The 17983-nt window shown below is 40.8% G+C and overlaps 1 protein-coding gene across 4 annotated transcripts in view; it reads left to right on the top strand.

The window, feature by feature from the left end:
- The window catches only part of TDP1 (tyrosyl-DNA phosphodiesterase 1), a 94507-nt gene that overhangs the window by 74787 nt on the left and 1737 nt on the right, over positions 1-17983 (top strand). For 2 of the 4 annotated variants that reach the window (XM_032287158.1, XM_032287159.1), the window contains exons 15-16: positions 659-767; positions 10159-11833. In XM_032287158.1, the coding sequence (XP_032143049.1) occupies positions 659-767; positions 10159-10232 (183 nt within the window). In that variant the 3' untranslated portion in view covers positions 10233-11833. Of the gene's footprint in view, positions 1-658; positions 768-10158; positions 11834-11862; positions 13671-17983 lie in introns of those variants that run through there. The other 2 variants (XM_032287161.1, XM_032287160.1) reach the window with 2 other exon arrangements.

Raw genomic sequence — 17983 nt, 5'->3', positions numbered from 1 at the left:
GGCCACGTGGTCAGCACCTGCACTGCGGCAGGCCCTGTGTTGGAAGGAAGCGGCGGTGTGAACATCAGCCTAGATATAGAACCTCCACTTCCCCCCTGATTAAGATCTAAAATTAATACCCTATTCTAGAGTTCTTGGAATAAACCTTCCATTTTGATAGGTCTTAAAGAATTTTCATTTTTATACTTCTGTCACATATTGGAACACTTTCATTATACATGAAAGCAGCTTTTATTTCTTCTTACTCCAGGCAGCCTGTTACTATAGCAATGTTGGAAGTATTTTGAGGTATTTTTATACAGTGAGTTCTACAAACTCCCTGCAAACTGTACATAATGTTTGGTTGAAATGGGCTATCATAGCCAAAATTGTCTCTCTTGTTTCTTTCAATCCTTTGTTAAACTTTTGCAAACTTTGCTATAACTTAATTCCCAAAAATGAAAGCTCTTAAGTTTAGAAAAGAAAATAATCTGGGCGGGGGGGGGGGGGGGTTGTAAATCTATTTGCCTGTAAAGATTGAAAATAGCTCTGAAATAATTTTTTAAATTTTATTTGGGTACCATAAAGATATGATTGCTTCTTCTTGGGGTCTCCTGGGTGGTTTTTTTTAAAACCAAGAAAATGGGTGCAATCATAGATTTCCTCTGTGTATCTGCAGGGTCTAGACAGTTTCAAAGTGAAACAGAAGTTCTTCACTTGCAGCCAAGAGCCAATGACCACATTTCCTGTGCCATATGATTTGCCTCCAGAACTGTATGGAAGTAAAGGTGAGACACAGATGAAGGAAAATCATGGTGGATATGCATAAGAAAAACAAACAGAGCCCAGGAGAAGCCTTTGGTCTCGGTGGGATCCTGGTTCATGGAACCCTCTGGAAGCTCAGGTTTGAAGAGTACCCTTTGCCACCCTGTCTGGGGCCATGTAACCACTGGTTGGTCTTAGAATCCCTTTGCACTCCTATAATTACTATATAGATCCTTCCTGACTTACAGTGGGGCTGCATGCTGATAAACCCCTCATAAATTGAAAATATCATAAGTCAAAAATGCATTTAATGCACCAAACCTACTGAACATCATAGCTTAGCCTAGCCTACCTTAAACGTGCTCAGACCACTTAAATTAGTCTACACTTGGGCAAAATAATCTGATACAAAGACTGTTTTATAATAAGTTGTTGACTATCCCATGGAATTTATTGAAGACTCTACTAAAGTACTGCTTCTACTGAATGCATACCACTTTCACACCACTGTAAAGGTCAAAAAACCTTAGAAATTAAAATCAAGAAATGTAACGGTAATAAACCTGTTGTAACTTACATTTATGCCAGGCACAGTGGCCCACACCTGTAATCTCAGCACCTTTGGAAGCTGAGATGGGAATATTGCTTGAGGCCAGGAGTTCAAGACCACCTTGCACAACATAGCGAGACCCAGTATGTAAAAAAAAAAAAAATTGTTTTAAATAGCTGGGTGTGGTGGATCGTGCCTGTAGTCCCAGCTACTTGGATGGCTGAGGTGGAAAAATCGCTTAAGCCCAGGACTTTGAGGTTGCAGTGAGCTATGATCAAGCCCCTGTACTCCAGCCTGAGTGACAGACCTGAGACCCCAACTCTAAGGGAAAAAAAAGGTTCTGACAATTTCCAAAAAGAAGAAAATAGCAAGGCAAGTGGTATTTTATGTTTTTGCAAGGCTCTTTATGTGCATCTTAAAAGGTGATACCTCAGTTCTCATCGCTGTGCGCTCATTCATGCTGTTGTGATAACATCACATCACCTCTGTATACCTGTGTAAAAGTGAAAGTGAAAACAACAAATGATGGCTTAATAGTACAATGAAAATAACGTTGACTTCACAGACTTTTCCAACCACCATGCTCACAAACCCTCAAATGGGAGGTCCCTAGCCACACTTTGAAAACCGCATGTATTGAGTCTTAAGGGCAGTGACCAAATATCTTTCACAGTAAAATGCAATAGGAATAGCTGCAAAAGGTTCAGATGTCCTCATAGGAAGGCTGGCTGGCATCATTGTACCCTGTGTCCAGCCTGTGTGTATCCCAGTGTCACAGGCTACTCTGCTGTTTTTATCAGTCCTGAGAATATCTGTCTTTAAGGTAGGTCCACACTTAGCAAACTTACACAGGATGAGGTATATAATCAAGACACACTTAATTTAAATGGCAAATTATATCAGCAATCAGTATATTCTCCACTGGAAGGGAGAGACCTACATGAGTAGCCAAATTATAATCTGCAGGTTTCTGAGCCAATGTTAAATCTGAACAGAGAAAATACTTTTTTTTTTAATTGGCAGATTTTAATGACATCACTCATTGATACCCCAAAATCTCTTACCAAGCTCAACCTTGCCCAGTAGCTTGCTCTGTTCCCTCAACAATGTTTCACAGGACTAACAACTTCCCCACCCACTAACCCTTCTCAGCTTTCATAGTGAACCAAGCCTCCTTTGTCAGATGGGCCCATTACTTAGATGTGCTGCCACATCTAACAAAGTTAATCCTATCTCATGCTGTCCAGTGTGCCAACCTGCCTCTTGCTGATGACTTTGTATTTCTCTAACCAATAGTTTGATACTGTTTCAGGAGGCATCCTTTTTCTTGTTTCTAAAGCATGAAAGTCCTTTATGCCTCTCTGTTGAGTCCTCTAAATTTGTTGCATATGCATGTATATTTTGTTTTCGGTGGCAAGGTTATATAGATTTTTATCAGAATTTAAAGGAGTCTGGCAGCATCTTACTGGCCACCCAAAAAAAAAGAAAAAAAAAAAAAAGGCAGGAAAACCCTGCTTAAAATCAGGCCGTGTTTATGTGCCAACTCCATAACTTACTAAATAGACTTGGGCATTTAGTTACTTTCTCCAGGCTTTAGTGTCTCTGTCTACACAGTGAGGAACCATGAGTAAGTACCTATTTTATAGGGTTTTTGAAAAGATTAACTGGGATTATCTACAAAGTACTTATCTCAGAGTTAGCGATCAATAAACATTAGCTGCTTTTATCATAATTGTTGTTGTTAAAATGCATACTTCAGTGCCTGGCAGTAATAGATGTTGAATAAGTGTGAATTCCCTCCCCTTTTCCTTGGTGAGCTCATGATTTTTAAAAATCTAAAGCTTGTGCAAGTCTGTCCCTAAACCTGACTATCTCTTCATCCCTCTTTTGGCTCTGTGTTACACTTTTGTCTTTTCTCTCTTTCTCTGTTCTTCAGATTCCTTTTCTTCCTTTTAAAAACAAACAAACAAACAAACAAAACCCAAGTTCTCCTCCTCCCTGTAAGAAGCGGAGACCGACTGTAATTAGGCCGTATCTGCTGGGGTCTGGCCTTGGACCTGCACTTCCCACTCCCACCCCTGCACCCTGGCTGGATTCCACCCTCTTCATTTCTTTAGTCCTAATCTTCAAAGGACTAAAAAAGCAAAAATTGAAGCTCTAGAAGACTCTTAAAAATGTCTCAAGGTCCCTTTCCTTCCAGTAAAGTAAGCACTCCCAAGAACTTAGAAGTTTATAAGCAGGTATAGTATCTTAGATGGTGGAATGATAAATCTTTCATTTGGCCGGCAAGCAGAATGCTTTCCAATGTTTAAATGGAATTTTTTTCCTTCAGCATTTCTTTTGAAAGATACTTGTAATCTCAGGGTATGCTTAAGCTAACATAATAATAATAAATTTTTTTAAGAAAAGATACAGCTGGGTGCGGTGGCTCACATCTATAATCCCAGCACTTTGGGAGACCAAAGGCAGGCAGAGATTACTTGAGGTCAGGACTTCAAGGCCAGCCTGGCCAACATGGTGAAACTCTTATCTCTACTAAAAATACAAAAATTAGCTGGGCATGGTGGCACATGTTTGTAGTCCCAGCTACTTGGGAGGCTGAGACAGGAGAATTGCTTGAACCCGGGAGGCGGAGGTTGCAAGTGAGCCGAGATTGCGCCACTGCACTCTAGCCTGGGCAACAGAGCGAGACTCCATCTCAAAAAATAAATAAATAAAGATACATACAAGAGACTGGAGCATTTTCTTTTATATTGGTACTGTTTTGTCCTCTACACTCCCTCAGTTGCATGTAGGGTAATGCTGGTAATTCAGTATCATCAGTTCATATGTAACCAGCATTCCTGGGGAGCCACATGGACTATAGAAAGACATTTACCAAGACTGAGAAAAGTCAGTGGTTAAGAACATTTGAAAAGCACTTCACTTTCAGAGAAGTGATTTTCAAGCCATTGTAACACCTCTGAGATCTTGTTTGGTGATTTTTAAAGTCAGAAGACTGTACAAAAAGCTTAGCAAAGGAATATACTGCTATGAATGAACTAAAGCTCAATGCAAGAGGCTGCCAGATATCTTGAAACCAAGAAAATGATCAAAGTAAAGCAAAAGCCAAGACTGAGCTACCAGTATACCTTGTTTTGCGTAGTAGCTGCTGTTTATTCATTCTCTCCACAGATCTGTATTGAGAGCCCACTGTGTGCAGACACCATCTAGTACTTGGAATATGTTGGCAAACAAGACAGGCACAAATCCTTACTCTCATCAAACTGATGTTTCTCTTCTCCTGAAAAATCATACTTAACCAAACCCATTTTACTAATAGCAGTAATTTTAAAAGAGGCCTTTTGTTTCCTTTTTTTTTTTTTTTTTTAAGATAGGGCGTGCTCTGTCACTTAGGCTGGAGTGCAGTAGCGTGGTCTCAGCTTACTGCAGCCTCAAACTCCTGGGCTCAAGTGATACTCCTACCTCAGCCTCCCGAGTGCGTGCCATCATGCCCAGCTAATTTTTTTTTAAATGCTTTGTAGAGATGGGGTCTCACTGTGTTGCCAGGCTGGTCTTGAATTCCTGAGCTCAAGTAGTCCTCCTGCCTCGGCCTCCCAGAGTGTTGAGATTACAGGCGTGAGCCACCATACCTGGCCCAAAGAAGGCTTTTATAAAGCGAAATCACCTTTCTGTTAATAAATCTAACACAGATTATTTCCATATGTTCCACTTGCTGTGTGACCCTGATTTAGAAGAGGAAGTGAAATAGATAAGTGTGTAATCTTAACCTTTGTTCCAAGGGCATCTGCTTTGCACTCCCTTCTTAGCTTATATTCACTTTGTTATCTTATATGCTATCGAGAGAGTAAAGGGTGAGAAAGAGATGAGCTAAGGGTGAGGTAAAGACTATCTTACTTGGATTTAGTAAATCATATGAATCCCTTAAGAAGTAACTGAACATGAAAAGCTTCAGAGGTGTTATAGTCTATTAAGGTTGTTTCATTTTTTTATTTTTAAAAAATACACAGGCCGGGCGCGGTGGCTCAAGCCCGTAATCCCAGCACTTTGGGAGGCCGAGGCGGGTGGATCACGAGGTTAAGAGATCAGACCATCCTGGTCAACATGGTGAAACTCCGTCTCTACTAAAAATACAAAAAAAAATTAGCTGGGCATGGTGGTGCATGCCTGTAATCCCAGCTACTCAGGAGGCTGAGGCAGGAGAATTGCCTGAACCCAGGAGGCGGAGGTTGCGGTGAGCCAAGATCGCGCCATTGCACTCCAGCCTCGGTAACATGAGTGAAACTCCATCTCAAAAAAAAAAAAAAAAAAAAAATACACGTGCAGTAGTTATACAGTATTTTTTTCCTTTTAAATTTTTGACATAATTCCAAATTTATAAAAAAGTTACAAGAAGAATACAAAGAATTCACATATATTCTTTACCCAAGTTCCCCAAATGTCAATATTTTATCACATTTACATCCTGTCTCATATTAACTTTTCTTATCTGAGAGAAAGTAGCAAATGTGATGTCCTTTTATCCCTAAATACTTCATTATATATTTTCTGAAAAGACAGGCATTCTCTTACATAACTGCAGTACACTGATCAGTATAAGCAGTTAACATTGATTCAAAACTGTATTCAAATTTCATCAGTTTCCTCAATAATGTTCTTTATAGCAAAAGAGAAAGTTCATGAATTGAGTTGTCATGTCTCTTTCGTCTCCATTAATTTGGAACAGTTCCACAGTTTTTTGTTTCATGACATTGACACTTTGCATAGCACGGACCAGTTACTTTATAAACCGTGAGGAACATTTTACTTTGGGTTTTCCACTCACTGTTTCTTTATAATTAGACCCAGTTATGCACTTTTACCAAGAATGCGAAAGAAGTAATGTGTTCTCCCTGGTGCATCATATCAGGAGGCACATCCTGTTGATCTATCCGATGTTAACTCTGATTAATCAGTTAAGTTGGTGTCTCCTAGGTTGTACATAATCATTGACAAGTATAATATATTTCAATTTTTTAAAAAAAATTTAAGTGGCTGAAACTAAACTAATAAGCTGCAAATGTAGTTGTTTAATAGAAGAGGTCCTTAAAAGCTGGTTGGCACATAAGGTATGCATAATGTAGATTTAACACATACATAATATACATAATCCTCCAAAAGGTTTTAAAACCATTGGTTCTAAAATGGTCTAACCATTCTCCTACTGTCTTATTAATTTTAAATAGCTCCCTGCATTCAGATAGTAACAGAATAAACATCAGTCTAAACCTTTTATAATTATTGCTAGAGTCCAAAACCATAAAGTATTTTTCTAAGGGAAACAAAGTTGATTGGATTATCCTTTCCAAATAAAATGCACAAAAGGTATATTGCTATAAGTTGTTGGTATGCCTGGGTGTGGTGGCTCACACCTGTAATCCCAGCACTTTGGGAGGCAGAGGTGGGCAGATCACTTGAGGTCAGGAATTCAAGACCAGCTTGACCAACATGGTGAAACCCTGTCTCTACTAAAAATAAAAAAATTAGCTGGGTGTGGTGGAATGTGCCTATAATCCCAACTACTTGGGAGGCTGAGACAGGAGAATCACTTGAACTCGGTAGGTGGAGGTTGCAGTGAGCTGAGATCATGCCACTGCACTTCCGTGTGGGTGATAGAGCGAGATTCTGTCTAAAACCAAAAAGCAAAACTGTTGGTATGTTTTATTTTTAAGGACCTGTTTTTGAAAGAGCTTCAGAAATTAAGCTTTTTTTAAGATGAAGTAGCCAAAAACGTTTTTAGAATGATTTTAGCCATCTCCTTTAATAAAATCTATTTTTGTTTCATAGCACAAACAGAAGGCTGAAAGTAAACTATGAGTTCAGCTTTTAAAATTACTTTGTAATCAGGAAGCTTAAATCAGAATTAAAATTGATTCTTTTGAAATAAATAAGTACTGAATTTTCAGCAAGTTGAATTCATCCTCACACCAGTTAGATGGTTGTGTTCTGCTCTATATAGTCACAGATTAATACGTGCAGTTCACAGAGAAAGGTGTTAATGGGTTTTAGATAACACTGATACTGCAATTACAAATAATCGCATTTCTACTAACTTGGTAAATCAGTGCAAAACACTTCAGAGCTTTCTTTGGCATTCCTAGCTGGCGTGTCTTGTACATTCCTTGATTTCAGAGTAGGCTAATGTAAAATGGCATTGGAACTTTTAGGATAATTGGTTCATATCTTTGGCATTCCACCCCGCCCCCACACCCCACTTTGCTTATTCCTGGTATAAGAATTAAAAGTGACTGTTCAGGTGACAAATAGTGGCATCTGGAGGTTGTACATCAAGTTTCGCATAGAGATGACAGTGAAAGATGTATGTGTGGGTGTTTGGGCCTCGGGGTGAGAGCAGAGTCATAAGTCCTTAACCCATGGCCATTTCTTAGGGGGTTGGAGAAAAGACCTTATTACCTAGCTAAACAGGATTTTGTACTTTACTTGGATTTATCTGATTATTCAAAAAAAATTATTTAAGACCTACGTAGTACATAGGGTGACAGTCCTTATTCTCTGAGTTGAGGGAGGTGAGCAATTGCAATAGCAGCTAGCATTCATTAAGTACTTTTGTGTACCAGGAACTGATATGAGCACTTGACATGAATTAATTCATTGTATCTTCACAACCCCATGATGCAAGTATGGTAGTACAACCCCCAATTTCCAGGTAAGGAGTCTAGGATACTCAGAGTAAGTTGGTCAGGGCCCCACTGGCAGTCTGGCTCCAGTGCCCATATCCCCTTTCCTGTTACACCGTACTACCTCCCTGTGGAGGTCTAAGTTCTAGAGTTAACAGAGAGGCAGAAGAGGCACACGGTATGACCACAGGGAGGGATGGGACAGAGACTCTGTACATGAAGAGATCAAAACCCCATAGGCTGTCGTTTTCATCCTTCCAGCCATGGTCTTAATGTAGACCTCCTCCTTTCTCACCCAGCCTTGCTTACTTGTTCATCTTCCCAGTTCTGGTCTCCTCCCACTGGAAGCCATCCTCTACAGTGCTACCATGCACATCTGGTCATGACCCTCCCTTCTTTTAAATTATTCCACCATAGTACAGAAAAAAAGACAGCTTCCCATACGCCTTAGCCTTGAGTCCCAAACTCTGACTACATCACGATCATCTGTAGAATTTGATAAAAATGCATATTGCCAGGCCACAACCAGACCTACTGAAACAAGATCTCTGTGCATGTGTCCTTGGAAAATGTACTCTAACAGGCTGCCCAGTATTTCTCATGTCAGCCAGGTTAGGGGACTGTGGTACAGAAATGAAAAAGGTCAGAACTCCACCTCTGTGGCATGCCTGTTTGTCTGTCTGCCCCACTGGACTAGAAGCCCTGTGAGGTTTTATGCCTGGCTTATTCTCCTCTCTATCCATAGCACCCAGCAAATCTCTGGCATCTGGCCAGCATGTAACAAATGTTTTGAATACATGGATGAATTATTATAAGGCAAGTTGTTCTGCCATGGGACAATTTAGGAGGATTGCTTAAACCAGGTCTTCCTCTCAGCCAGTGAGTATTAATGCTGATTTCCAGGAGTGATGAGTAACCATATTATAGTTCTTTTGAAACAGTTTGACTCTGGCAGTGGCAATGTGTAGTGAAAGTGATTTGTTGAAATGTTTTCAATTTCTGAAACATAAATGAAGAAAAGTTCACATTTATTGAGTACCTACAACAGGAGCTTTCACAGATGTTCTCTCATTTGTGCTCCACAGTAATCCCTGACAGTTGCTAACGTAATTCCCATTTCATAGAGGAGGAACTTGATGCCATAACCCACATGCCTTCCCTAGGGTACTAAGAGGGGCATAGGTGGGATATGACGTGGTCCTCTGAATTCTTTCCATTGTACTATACCCAGGCATGTTGCTTTCTTCAGCATTGGTCTACAGTTATTTATGCAGAGATCTTCATGTTTCATCAATTATTAACCCTTAACAATAGAACAGAAACATTTCATGGATGTGACTCTGGGCCTCTTGGTTACATGTCACCAGCTGAGAGCAGCACCCGTGGCTATACCAACTATTACTGTTGCTTTCTTCAGCTTCCTAAAAGAAGAAAGGGACTGCTGCCCTTTGTTAGGCCTTTTCTGTCTGCTAAATACAATATCTTGCATGCTATGTGGATTTTCTCACTTAAAATCCTCGTGACAGCGCCACAACATAGGTACAGATAAGGAACCTGGGGTTTTGGTTAAAGTGACTTGCCCATCTGACACAGCTATTAAGTGGCAGCACTAGGTTCGCCCCTCCATCTCTGCCTGCCTCTCTGTATTAGTCTGTCCTCATGCTGCTAATAAAGACATACTTGAGACTGGGTAACTTACAAAAGAAAGAGGTTTAATTGACTCACAGTTCCACATGGCTGGAGAGACCTCACAATCATAGTGGAAGGTGAAAGGGAAGCAAGACACATCTTACATGGCAGCAGGCAAGAGAGAGCTTGTGTAGGGGAATTCCTCTTTATAAAGCAATCAGATCTTGTGAGACTTATTCACTATCACGAGAACTGCATAGGAAAGCTCCACCCCATGATTCAGTTGACAAGTGGGAATTATGAGAGCTGCAATTCAAGATGAGATTCAGGTGGGGACACAGCCAAACCATATCATTCCCCATATTCGTTCACCTTGGTGTCCTAATGGGAACCTTTGCCAAAAGCTGTTGTCTGAAGGGGGAGAATCATCTGGGCTTGGTTCAGAAACTATTCTACCACAGTTTAGAGTCAAGCACATAAGTGCTTTTATACCATCAGGTGAGTGCATTTTCTATGATCCTATTCAAATAAATATTATATACTGTGTTTTTCCCCCAGATCGGCCATGGATATGGAACATTCCTTATGTCAAAGCACCGGATACACATGGGAACATGTGGGTGCCCTCCTGAGAATCCTGAGGCACTATGAAATTTAAATGTAAGACATTGAGCCCCAAACATGGAATCTCTTATTTGTACTGGATGTTCACTTCCCTTAAAGTATTATTTGCACCTCTATAAAATCTTTGCAAAGGTCACTCTTATGAATGGATGTTGGTTATTCTTTTAATGGACATTAACATTCTCTCCAAAATAAAGTTATTTTCTTAATTCATTTTTTGTATGTTTTGGAAAGGAAACTAGTGAACTTCTCAATGTTAAAAATATATACTGATTCAGTATCCCCTCTCTGAAATGCTTGGGACCAGAAGTGTTTCAGATTCTGGATTTTTTTTAATTTTGGAATATTTGCATATGCATAATGAGATATTTTGGGAATGGGACCCAAGTCCAAACACAAAATTCATTTATGTTTCATATACACCTTATATACAGTAACCTAAAGGTGATTTTATATGATATTTTAAGTAATTTTATGCATGAAACAAAGTTTTGACAGCCTTTTGACTGACCTGAGGTCAGATATGGAAGTTTTCACTTGGGGCATCATGTCAGCACTCAAAAAGTTTTGGATCTTGGAGCATTTCAGATTTTCAGATTAGGGATATTGAACCTGTATAGATTTAAATTATCCTCACAGTGTCATAGAATCTCTTGGTGCTGTCGGCTGTTATGAATTGAAGATTGACTTTCTGCTTCCACCCTCCGTCCAGAAAAGTACCCTTCGTTCCACCAGAACTTTTCCCAGGAAGAAGGTGATTGTTTCCTTTTTACCTGTGCCCTCTCTCAGCTTCTGAGTATGTCTCATGGGGTTGCTGGACATGATCTGTCCCTGAGGCCAATGTGCTGTTTCAGCCCCCTGCAGCTAAGAATTGTATTGACTGTCCTCACGGCAGGTTTTCATAGCTTTCAGCCTCAGCTTTACAAGGCTTTCCCTCCCTCCTAGGCACCCTGCTGCCTGCCTCGTTGCTTACAGACAGGTCCCACAGGACCCAAACGCCTGCCCAGGGTAAACGAGTATCTCTTCTACCCCCAGAAATTTCCAGAGAAAACAGCTCATGGAATTATATAAAAGCACACAAAGATTTTGGGGAAAATCCTAAAAGGTGACTTAATGTGGTGCCTTAAATTCACAAGTAAGGAAAGTAAGGCCTAGAAGGTTAAGGATGTCCCCAGGGTCACACAGCTAGCTGAGCTCTGAGCTGTGAATGTCTTCGTGTTTTGTGTGCATTGCATTCTCCTGAGGGTGCTTTAGACCCTGTTTGTTTTCTTCTGCATGAGGCTGATTTCCAGTTTGTTATCAACCTCTTTATCTTATAACTTAGGATACAGTTAAATGTTAGTCTTGAAACATTTTCTAAAGTCGCCTTTCAAACTGTTCTTCAGAGGCCTAGGATTTTCCAAAAGTACCTTAGAAACCTTGTAGGCTGCGGTGGGTGTATGGCGATAAAGGAGGAGGCAGGGAGACAGGGCTGCAGGGCCTCCCACCTTGTAGCAGATAAGCTCTGCTTCATCTATTTTACATATTGGGATTCTGTACAGGATATCTTCTGGGGTTTTGAGTGTATTTGTATGTGTTCTGCTTTTTAAAAATAAACTTGAAGAGGTACAGAATTAATTAAACCAATTTATTTTGCAGTTAAGAAAACTAAGGCTTCAGCCTTTTCTGACTCTACCCTCGATGTACAAAAACATTAAAACCTGACATCAGATGAGCCCAACAGCCAAGAAAGGAAACAGGGAGAGCCCAGGGGCTGGTAGTGGAAGCTGATATCATAGTGGGCTGGCCTAGCAGTTTAATCCAAGTGTCCAAAGGACTATGGCAAAGAATGTGTGATTCTCACCATGCACTGGTCCCACCCAGGTTGGGGCACGGGCAGCATAGGCTTGCCAGGCAAGCCTCACGGTCAGCAGGGCATCCTCATAAACCTACAGTCAGTTGGCCTGCTCTGGAGCAGGACCCAGCCAATCAAGATGATGGTAGCAGATTGACAGCTAGACGATGACTGTGTGGGGTCACATGGGTACATTGCTTATCTGATCCACATAACAGCACAAGGAGGTGGATTAGCAAAGTGGGTCAGAGCTCAGAGCTGGAGTCAGGTGGCCAGGGTTTGAATCTCAGCTCTGCCACTTACTGTCTGTGCAGCCTAGACGAGGTTATGTAACTTCTCTGTGCCATGGTCCCCCAACAATAAAACGAAGGTGGTGGTAATATTACCCTTTGCCGAGGGCTGATGTGTCTGGTGACTTAGTACATGTAAAGTGTTAAGCCACACTTGCACAGAATGAGAATAGTACAAGTGCTTGCTGCTGTCACTGTTACAGGTAGGTTATTAGGATTGTATGTATTTTCCAGAAAGAAACTCAAAAGGTAAAATGCTTGTTCAAGTTCATCCTTCTAGAAAGTGCTCTTCAGCAGTACCTGAACTCAGGTCAGACAGCATCCAAAGCCTCTTCTGTTAACTGCTGGACTATATGGCCAGAGCTCCAGCATAGTATGGTAGGCTGTATCTAAGGAGATGGACTGTTTTTATCCCCACAATCTATTGTGGACAGATACATTTTTAGAATACAAAGTCAGGTGCTTGGATTGTCTCAACACTGTCAAATTGTGATGAAAGTCTCTGAAAGCTTACTTTGACTTTCTTTCTGAACTCAGCACCAGCCAACCATGCTGAGTCTTCATTTCCAGATGGGCTCCCCCAAGCCTAGAGGTATAGTAAATATTCCAAGTCAGGCAGTAGTACTCACACTTGGAGTAATATTTCTCTAGGCCCTGGAGAAGGGCAGGGGGCCCACCTGGAAATGCAGACACAAGTTCTGCAGAATGGGCTGGATAAGGAACATTGAAGTCACTTTAGGGGAAGCCCATGGTCAAGGAGTTTGTACTCGGCAGGTGTCCAGGCCCAACCCCTGACAGGAGTGCTGCGCCCCTTGCCAAGGCAAGGGACTTAGGGAAGGGCAGGGCTGAGCCAGGCCAGTGTGGGTAGGGTCACTACCCTGTCCTTTCTGGCACAGCTGATAGCACACATGGGAAGCAAAGTAACTCCCCAAGAATAATCAAGAACGCATGGGAACACCAAAAACAAGCTGCTCTACCCATTGATCCTTTTTTTTTTTTTAATGGGACTGACCAAAACATGCCTGCTAATGTTTTTGAGAAAACTGTGCTTTCATCATTATCCCACTGGGGTTTGTTTAACAGTTACTTCTCTCTAACTGAAGAAACCCTCATTTCCCCTCTCTTGGCATGAAGCTACATGGCCCTGATTTGGAAGGCTGCCTTTTTCAACCTGACAGTAACAGCTAACATTTCCCGAGTTCTTCCTGTGTTTCAGTGCCTGTGCCTAAGTACTTTACACTTAATCCTCATAGCAACCTCCTGAAGAATGTACCATTATTAGCGCTATTTTTTTTTTTTTGTAGATGAAATCCTGCTCTGTTGCCCAGGCTAGAGTGCAGTGGCACGATCTCGGCTCACTGTAACCTCCGCCCCTCAGATCGAAGTGATTCTCCCAAGTAGCTGGGACTACAGGTGCCTGTCACCATGCCTGGCTAATTTTTGTATTTTTAGTAGAGGCAGGCTTTTGCCATGTTGGCTAGGCTGGTCTGAACTCAGCTCAAGCCATCCATCTGCCTTGGCCTCCCAAAGTGCTGGGATTATAAGCATGAGCCACCACACCTGGCCTTATTAGACCTATTTTACAGATGAGAAAACAGGTTCAAGGGAATTAAATAACTTAAGGTCTGCAGTAAGCAGCAGAATCAAGACTCTGCTGCCTCAAAAGTGCACACCTTCCTGCACCACACTACACAAGTCAAGCTTCATTTTCCTGGCTTCTTTAGTGGAAGTTACATAGTTATCCCTAATAGAAATTACTAATACAGTATTACATGACTTCCAGTGTGACTATGGTACTAACTCCACATTATGCTTAGGTCAGATCATCTTATAAAATATTTGACAGTTTTTCCAAGTTTAATAGCCCACCTATTCCAAGCAAATCCAGGACAAAAGAATACCATAAAGTGTACAATTTCTTGTGTTTCTATGAACCAGTAAGTTATATCTTAGGTGGCTACTGTTTATATAATAGGATTCACACATCCAAAAAATGAAAGATCAAAGGTTGTCTGTGCTCCTAGGAATGTCAGCAGTGACATGGCCAAGGCCCACCTGGAGGCTGGTGATCAACTCTGAGCCTGGTCTGTGTCCACTGGTCCTTGAGCATTAACATTGGCCAGCAAGCACTGAGTGCTTTGTGCCAGGAAATCTGCTATGTGTTTTCTGTTTATTTCATTTTCATGACCCTATCCAAGATGTATTGTGATTATCCCCATTTACAGATAGAGAAATCACAGTTATTTTTGAAAAGTTGCAGAGCTGGTAAGTGGCAGAGCTGGAATTTGAACCCAGGCATGTTAGCTCCAGAGTCATGCCGTACTGCTGTAAGGATCCAGGCAGTAGATGTTCCCAAGTTCCAGCCAAAAAGCAGGCTTTGAAATATGGTTTGGCTGTGTCCCCACCCAAGTCTAATCTTGAATTTTAGCTCCCATGATCCCTACATGTCATAGGAGGGAACTGATGGAAGGTAATTGAATCATGGGGGTGGGTTTTTCCCATGCTGTTCTCATAATAGTAAGTCTCAAGACAACTAATGGTTTTATATAAGGGCAGTTCCCCTGCATATTCTCTCTTGCCTGCTGCCATGTAAGGTGTGCTTTTGCTTCTTTGCCATCCACCATGATTGTGAGGCCTCACCAGCCACATGGAACTCTTTTTCTTTGTAAATTACCCAGTCTTGGGTATTTCTTCATAGCAGTATGAAAATGGACTAATACACTTGGCATACATGATATGTAACTATAAATACAAGTTGGGTACAGTTTCATCCACTGTAATAGCAAATCATGGTTGATGTGACAGAACCAACTAGCAACACGTAGTCACCCACAAAATGTCACATCAGTATGCAGGACTGAGCCACTAAATTACTAAAGCCAGACCTGCAAGTAGAATGGGTTCCTTTCAGGTAAGAGCATTGAGGGCTGAACACTTTGCACTGTTAAGTATGATCTGTTAAATTTTCTGAAACCTACCATTTTTGTTGACTCACTAGGCCTAAAGCACAATGAGTCCCATGTCAGAAGAGAAAGCAGCATGGGAGATACTGGAGATGGGGGCGCGCAAGAAGCAGCCCACAGTAGCAAGTGGCAGGTGGCCTGCAGACACAGGGCAAAGCATGCAAGTCTTGGTGCAACTCCTGTCCCATATTTCACAAGAGTTCCAATCAAGTCTGTTTTAAAGCAGAATTCAATTGATGTGTACAAATTATATGTTATTCACGGTAGGCCTATAAGAAGCTCTGCAGTCTGACTTACTTTATTGTTCATGTATCTAAGGCACATGTTTCAGTGTCCCCTGTTCCCTTTGTAGCAAGATTTTCAAAGAGCCACTTGCATTTATTTTTAAGAGATGGGAGTCTTGCTTTGTCACCCAGGTTGGAGTGCTGTGGCGCTATCATAACTCACTATAGCCTCAAGCAATCCTCCTGCCTCAGCCTCCCTAGTAGCTGAGATTACAGGCATAAGCCACCACACCTGGTGTCCATTACATTTATTAAGAACTGAAAGGCATCTGGACCTGTCTCCTTTTTCAATGCACACGAATAAAGAGAAGCTTAGAAGGGAAAGGCAAAGGGGAAATTATATCCATGGAGCATTATTATGGGTAACTCAAATCATAATTTTTGATGATAGGTAATTATATATACATCTTCATACCATGGGGCAGGTGATGCTGTCTTCATTTTATGATACAGAGGGAAAAATAAGGTTCAGGGTTACACAGCTGGTTAATGAATGAGATCTGTGCCCCATCTGAGGTGCTAAGTCTGTCCTAGCTAAGCCAATGCTATCCGTTTCGGGACCTGAGGACATAGATGATGCCATTCTGTATGCCCTGGATGGCTGTTGGCTCATAGGTTCTTTAGAAATTAATATGACAACTGAATGCTGATTTTGCTTTCATCATATAATTGACATTACTAAAATTTAAAAGCCTCAAATGTTTTCTACTCAATATTTTATCAATATTCTTATGAAATAACACATTAGGTTTCTTATAGTTACAAGAAACCAAGTTAATTAGATTTGTACAATAAAAGAGACCTTAACCCTAGAAGAAATGGATACTTTCCTGGACACATACACCCTCCCAAGGCTAAACAGGAAGAAGTCAAATCCCTGAATAGACCAATAATTTCTTCTAGAGTTTTTAGTTTACTTGCATAGAGGTGTTTATAGTATTCTCTAATGGTAGTTTGTATTTCTGTGGGATCAGTGGTGATCTCTCATTTGTCATTTTTTATTTTATTTTATCTATTTGATTCTTCTCTCTTTTCTTGTTTAGTAGTCTGGCTAGCAGTCTATCATTTTCAAAAAACAGCCCCTGGATTCATGGTTTTTTAAGGGTTTTTCGTCTTTGTCTCCTTCAGTTCTGCTTTGATCATAGTTATTTCCTGTCTTCTGCTAGCTTTTGAATTTGTTTGCTCTTGACTTCTCTAGTTCTTTTAATTGTGATGTTAGGGTGTCAATTTTAGATTTTTTTCTGCTTTTTCCTGTGGGCATTTAGTGCTATAAATTTCCCTCTAAACACTGCTTTAGCTGTGTCCCAGAAATTCTGGCACATTGTGTCTTTGTTCTCATTGGTTTCAAAGAACTTATTTGTTTCTGCCTTAATTTTGTTATTTACCCAGTAGTCATTCAGGAGCAGGTTGTTCAGTTTCCACATAGGTGTGCAGTTCTGAGTGAGTTTCTTAATCCTGAGTTTTAATTTAATTGCGCTGTGGTCTAAGAGACTGTTATTTCTGTTCTTTTGCATTTGCTGAGGAGTGTTTTACTTCCAATTATGTGGTCAATTTTAGAATAAGTGTGATATGGTGCTGAAAAGAATGCATATTCTGTTGATTTGGGTTAGAGAGTTCTGTCGATGTCTATTAGGTCTACTTGGTCTACAGCTGAGTTCAAGTCCTGAATATCCTTGTTAATTTTCTGTCTTGTCGATCTTCTAGTATTGACAGTGGGGTGTTAAAGTTTCCCACTATTATTGTGTGGGAGTCTAGGTCTCTTTGTAGGTCTCTGAGAACTTCCTTCATGAATCTGGGTGCTCCTGTGTTGGGTGCATATATATTTAGGATAGTTGCTCTTGTTGCATTGATCCCTTTATCATTATGTAATGCTCTTCTTTGTCTTTTTTGATCTTTGTTGGTTTAAAGTCTGTTTTATCAGAGACTAGGATTGCAACCCCTGCTCTTTTTTTGCTTTCTATTTGCTTGGTAAATATTCCTCCATCCCTTTATTTTGAGCCTGTGTGTGTCTTTGCACGTGAGATGGGTCTCCTGAATGCAGCACACTGATGATTCTTGACTCTTTATCCCGTTTGCCAGTCTGTGTCTTTTAATTGGGGCATTTAGCCTATTTACATGTAAGGTTAATATTTTTATGTGTGAATTTGATCCTGTCATTATGATGCTAGCTGTATTTTGTGCACTAGTTGATGCAGTTTCTTCATAGTATCCATAGTCTTTACAATTTGGTATGTTTTTGCAGTGGCTGATACCGGTTTTTCCTTTCCATATTTAGTGCTTCCTTCAGAAGCTCTTATAAGGCAGGCCCGGTAGTAACAAAATCTCTCGGCATTTGCTTGTCTGTAAAGGATTTTATTTCTTCTTCACTTATGAAGCTTAGTCTGGCTG

The sequence above is a fragment of the Sapajus apella genome, unplaced genomic scaffold, assembly GCF_009761245.1.
Source record: "Sapajus apella isolate SASKATOON/1434 unplaced genomic scaffold, GSC_monkey_1.0 scaffold20, whole genome shotgun sequence".
In the NCBI taxonomy this organism is placed as follows: Eukaryota; Metazoa; Chordata; class Mammalia; order Primates; family Cebidae; genus Sapajus; species Sapajus apella.
Note: the sequence above shows the minus strand (reverse complement) of the source record. Positions and strands in the feature narration are given on the sequence as shown.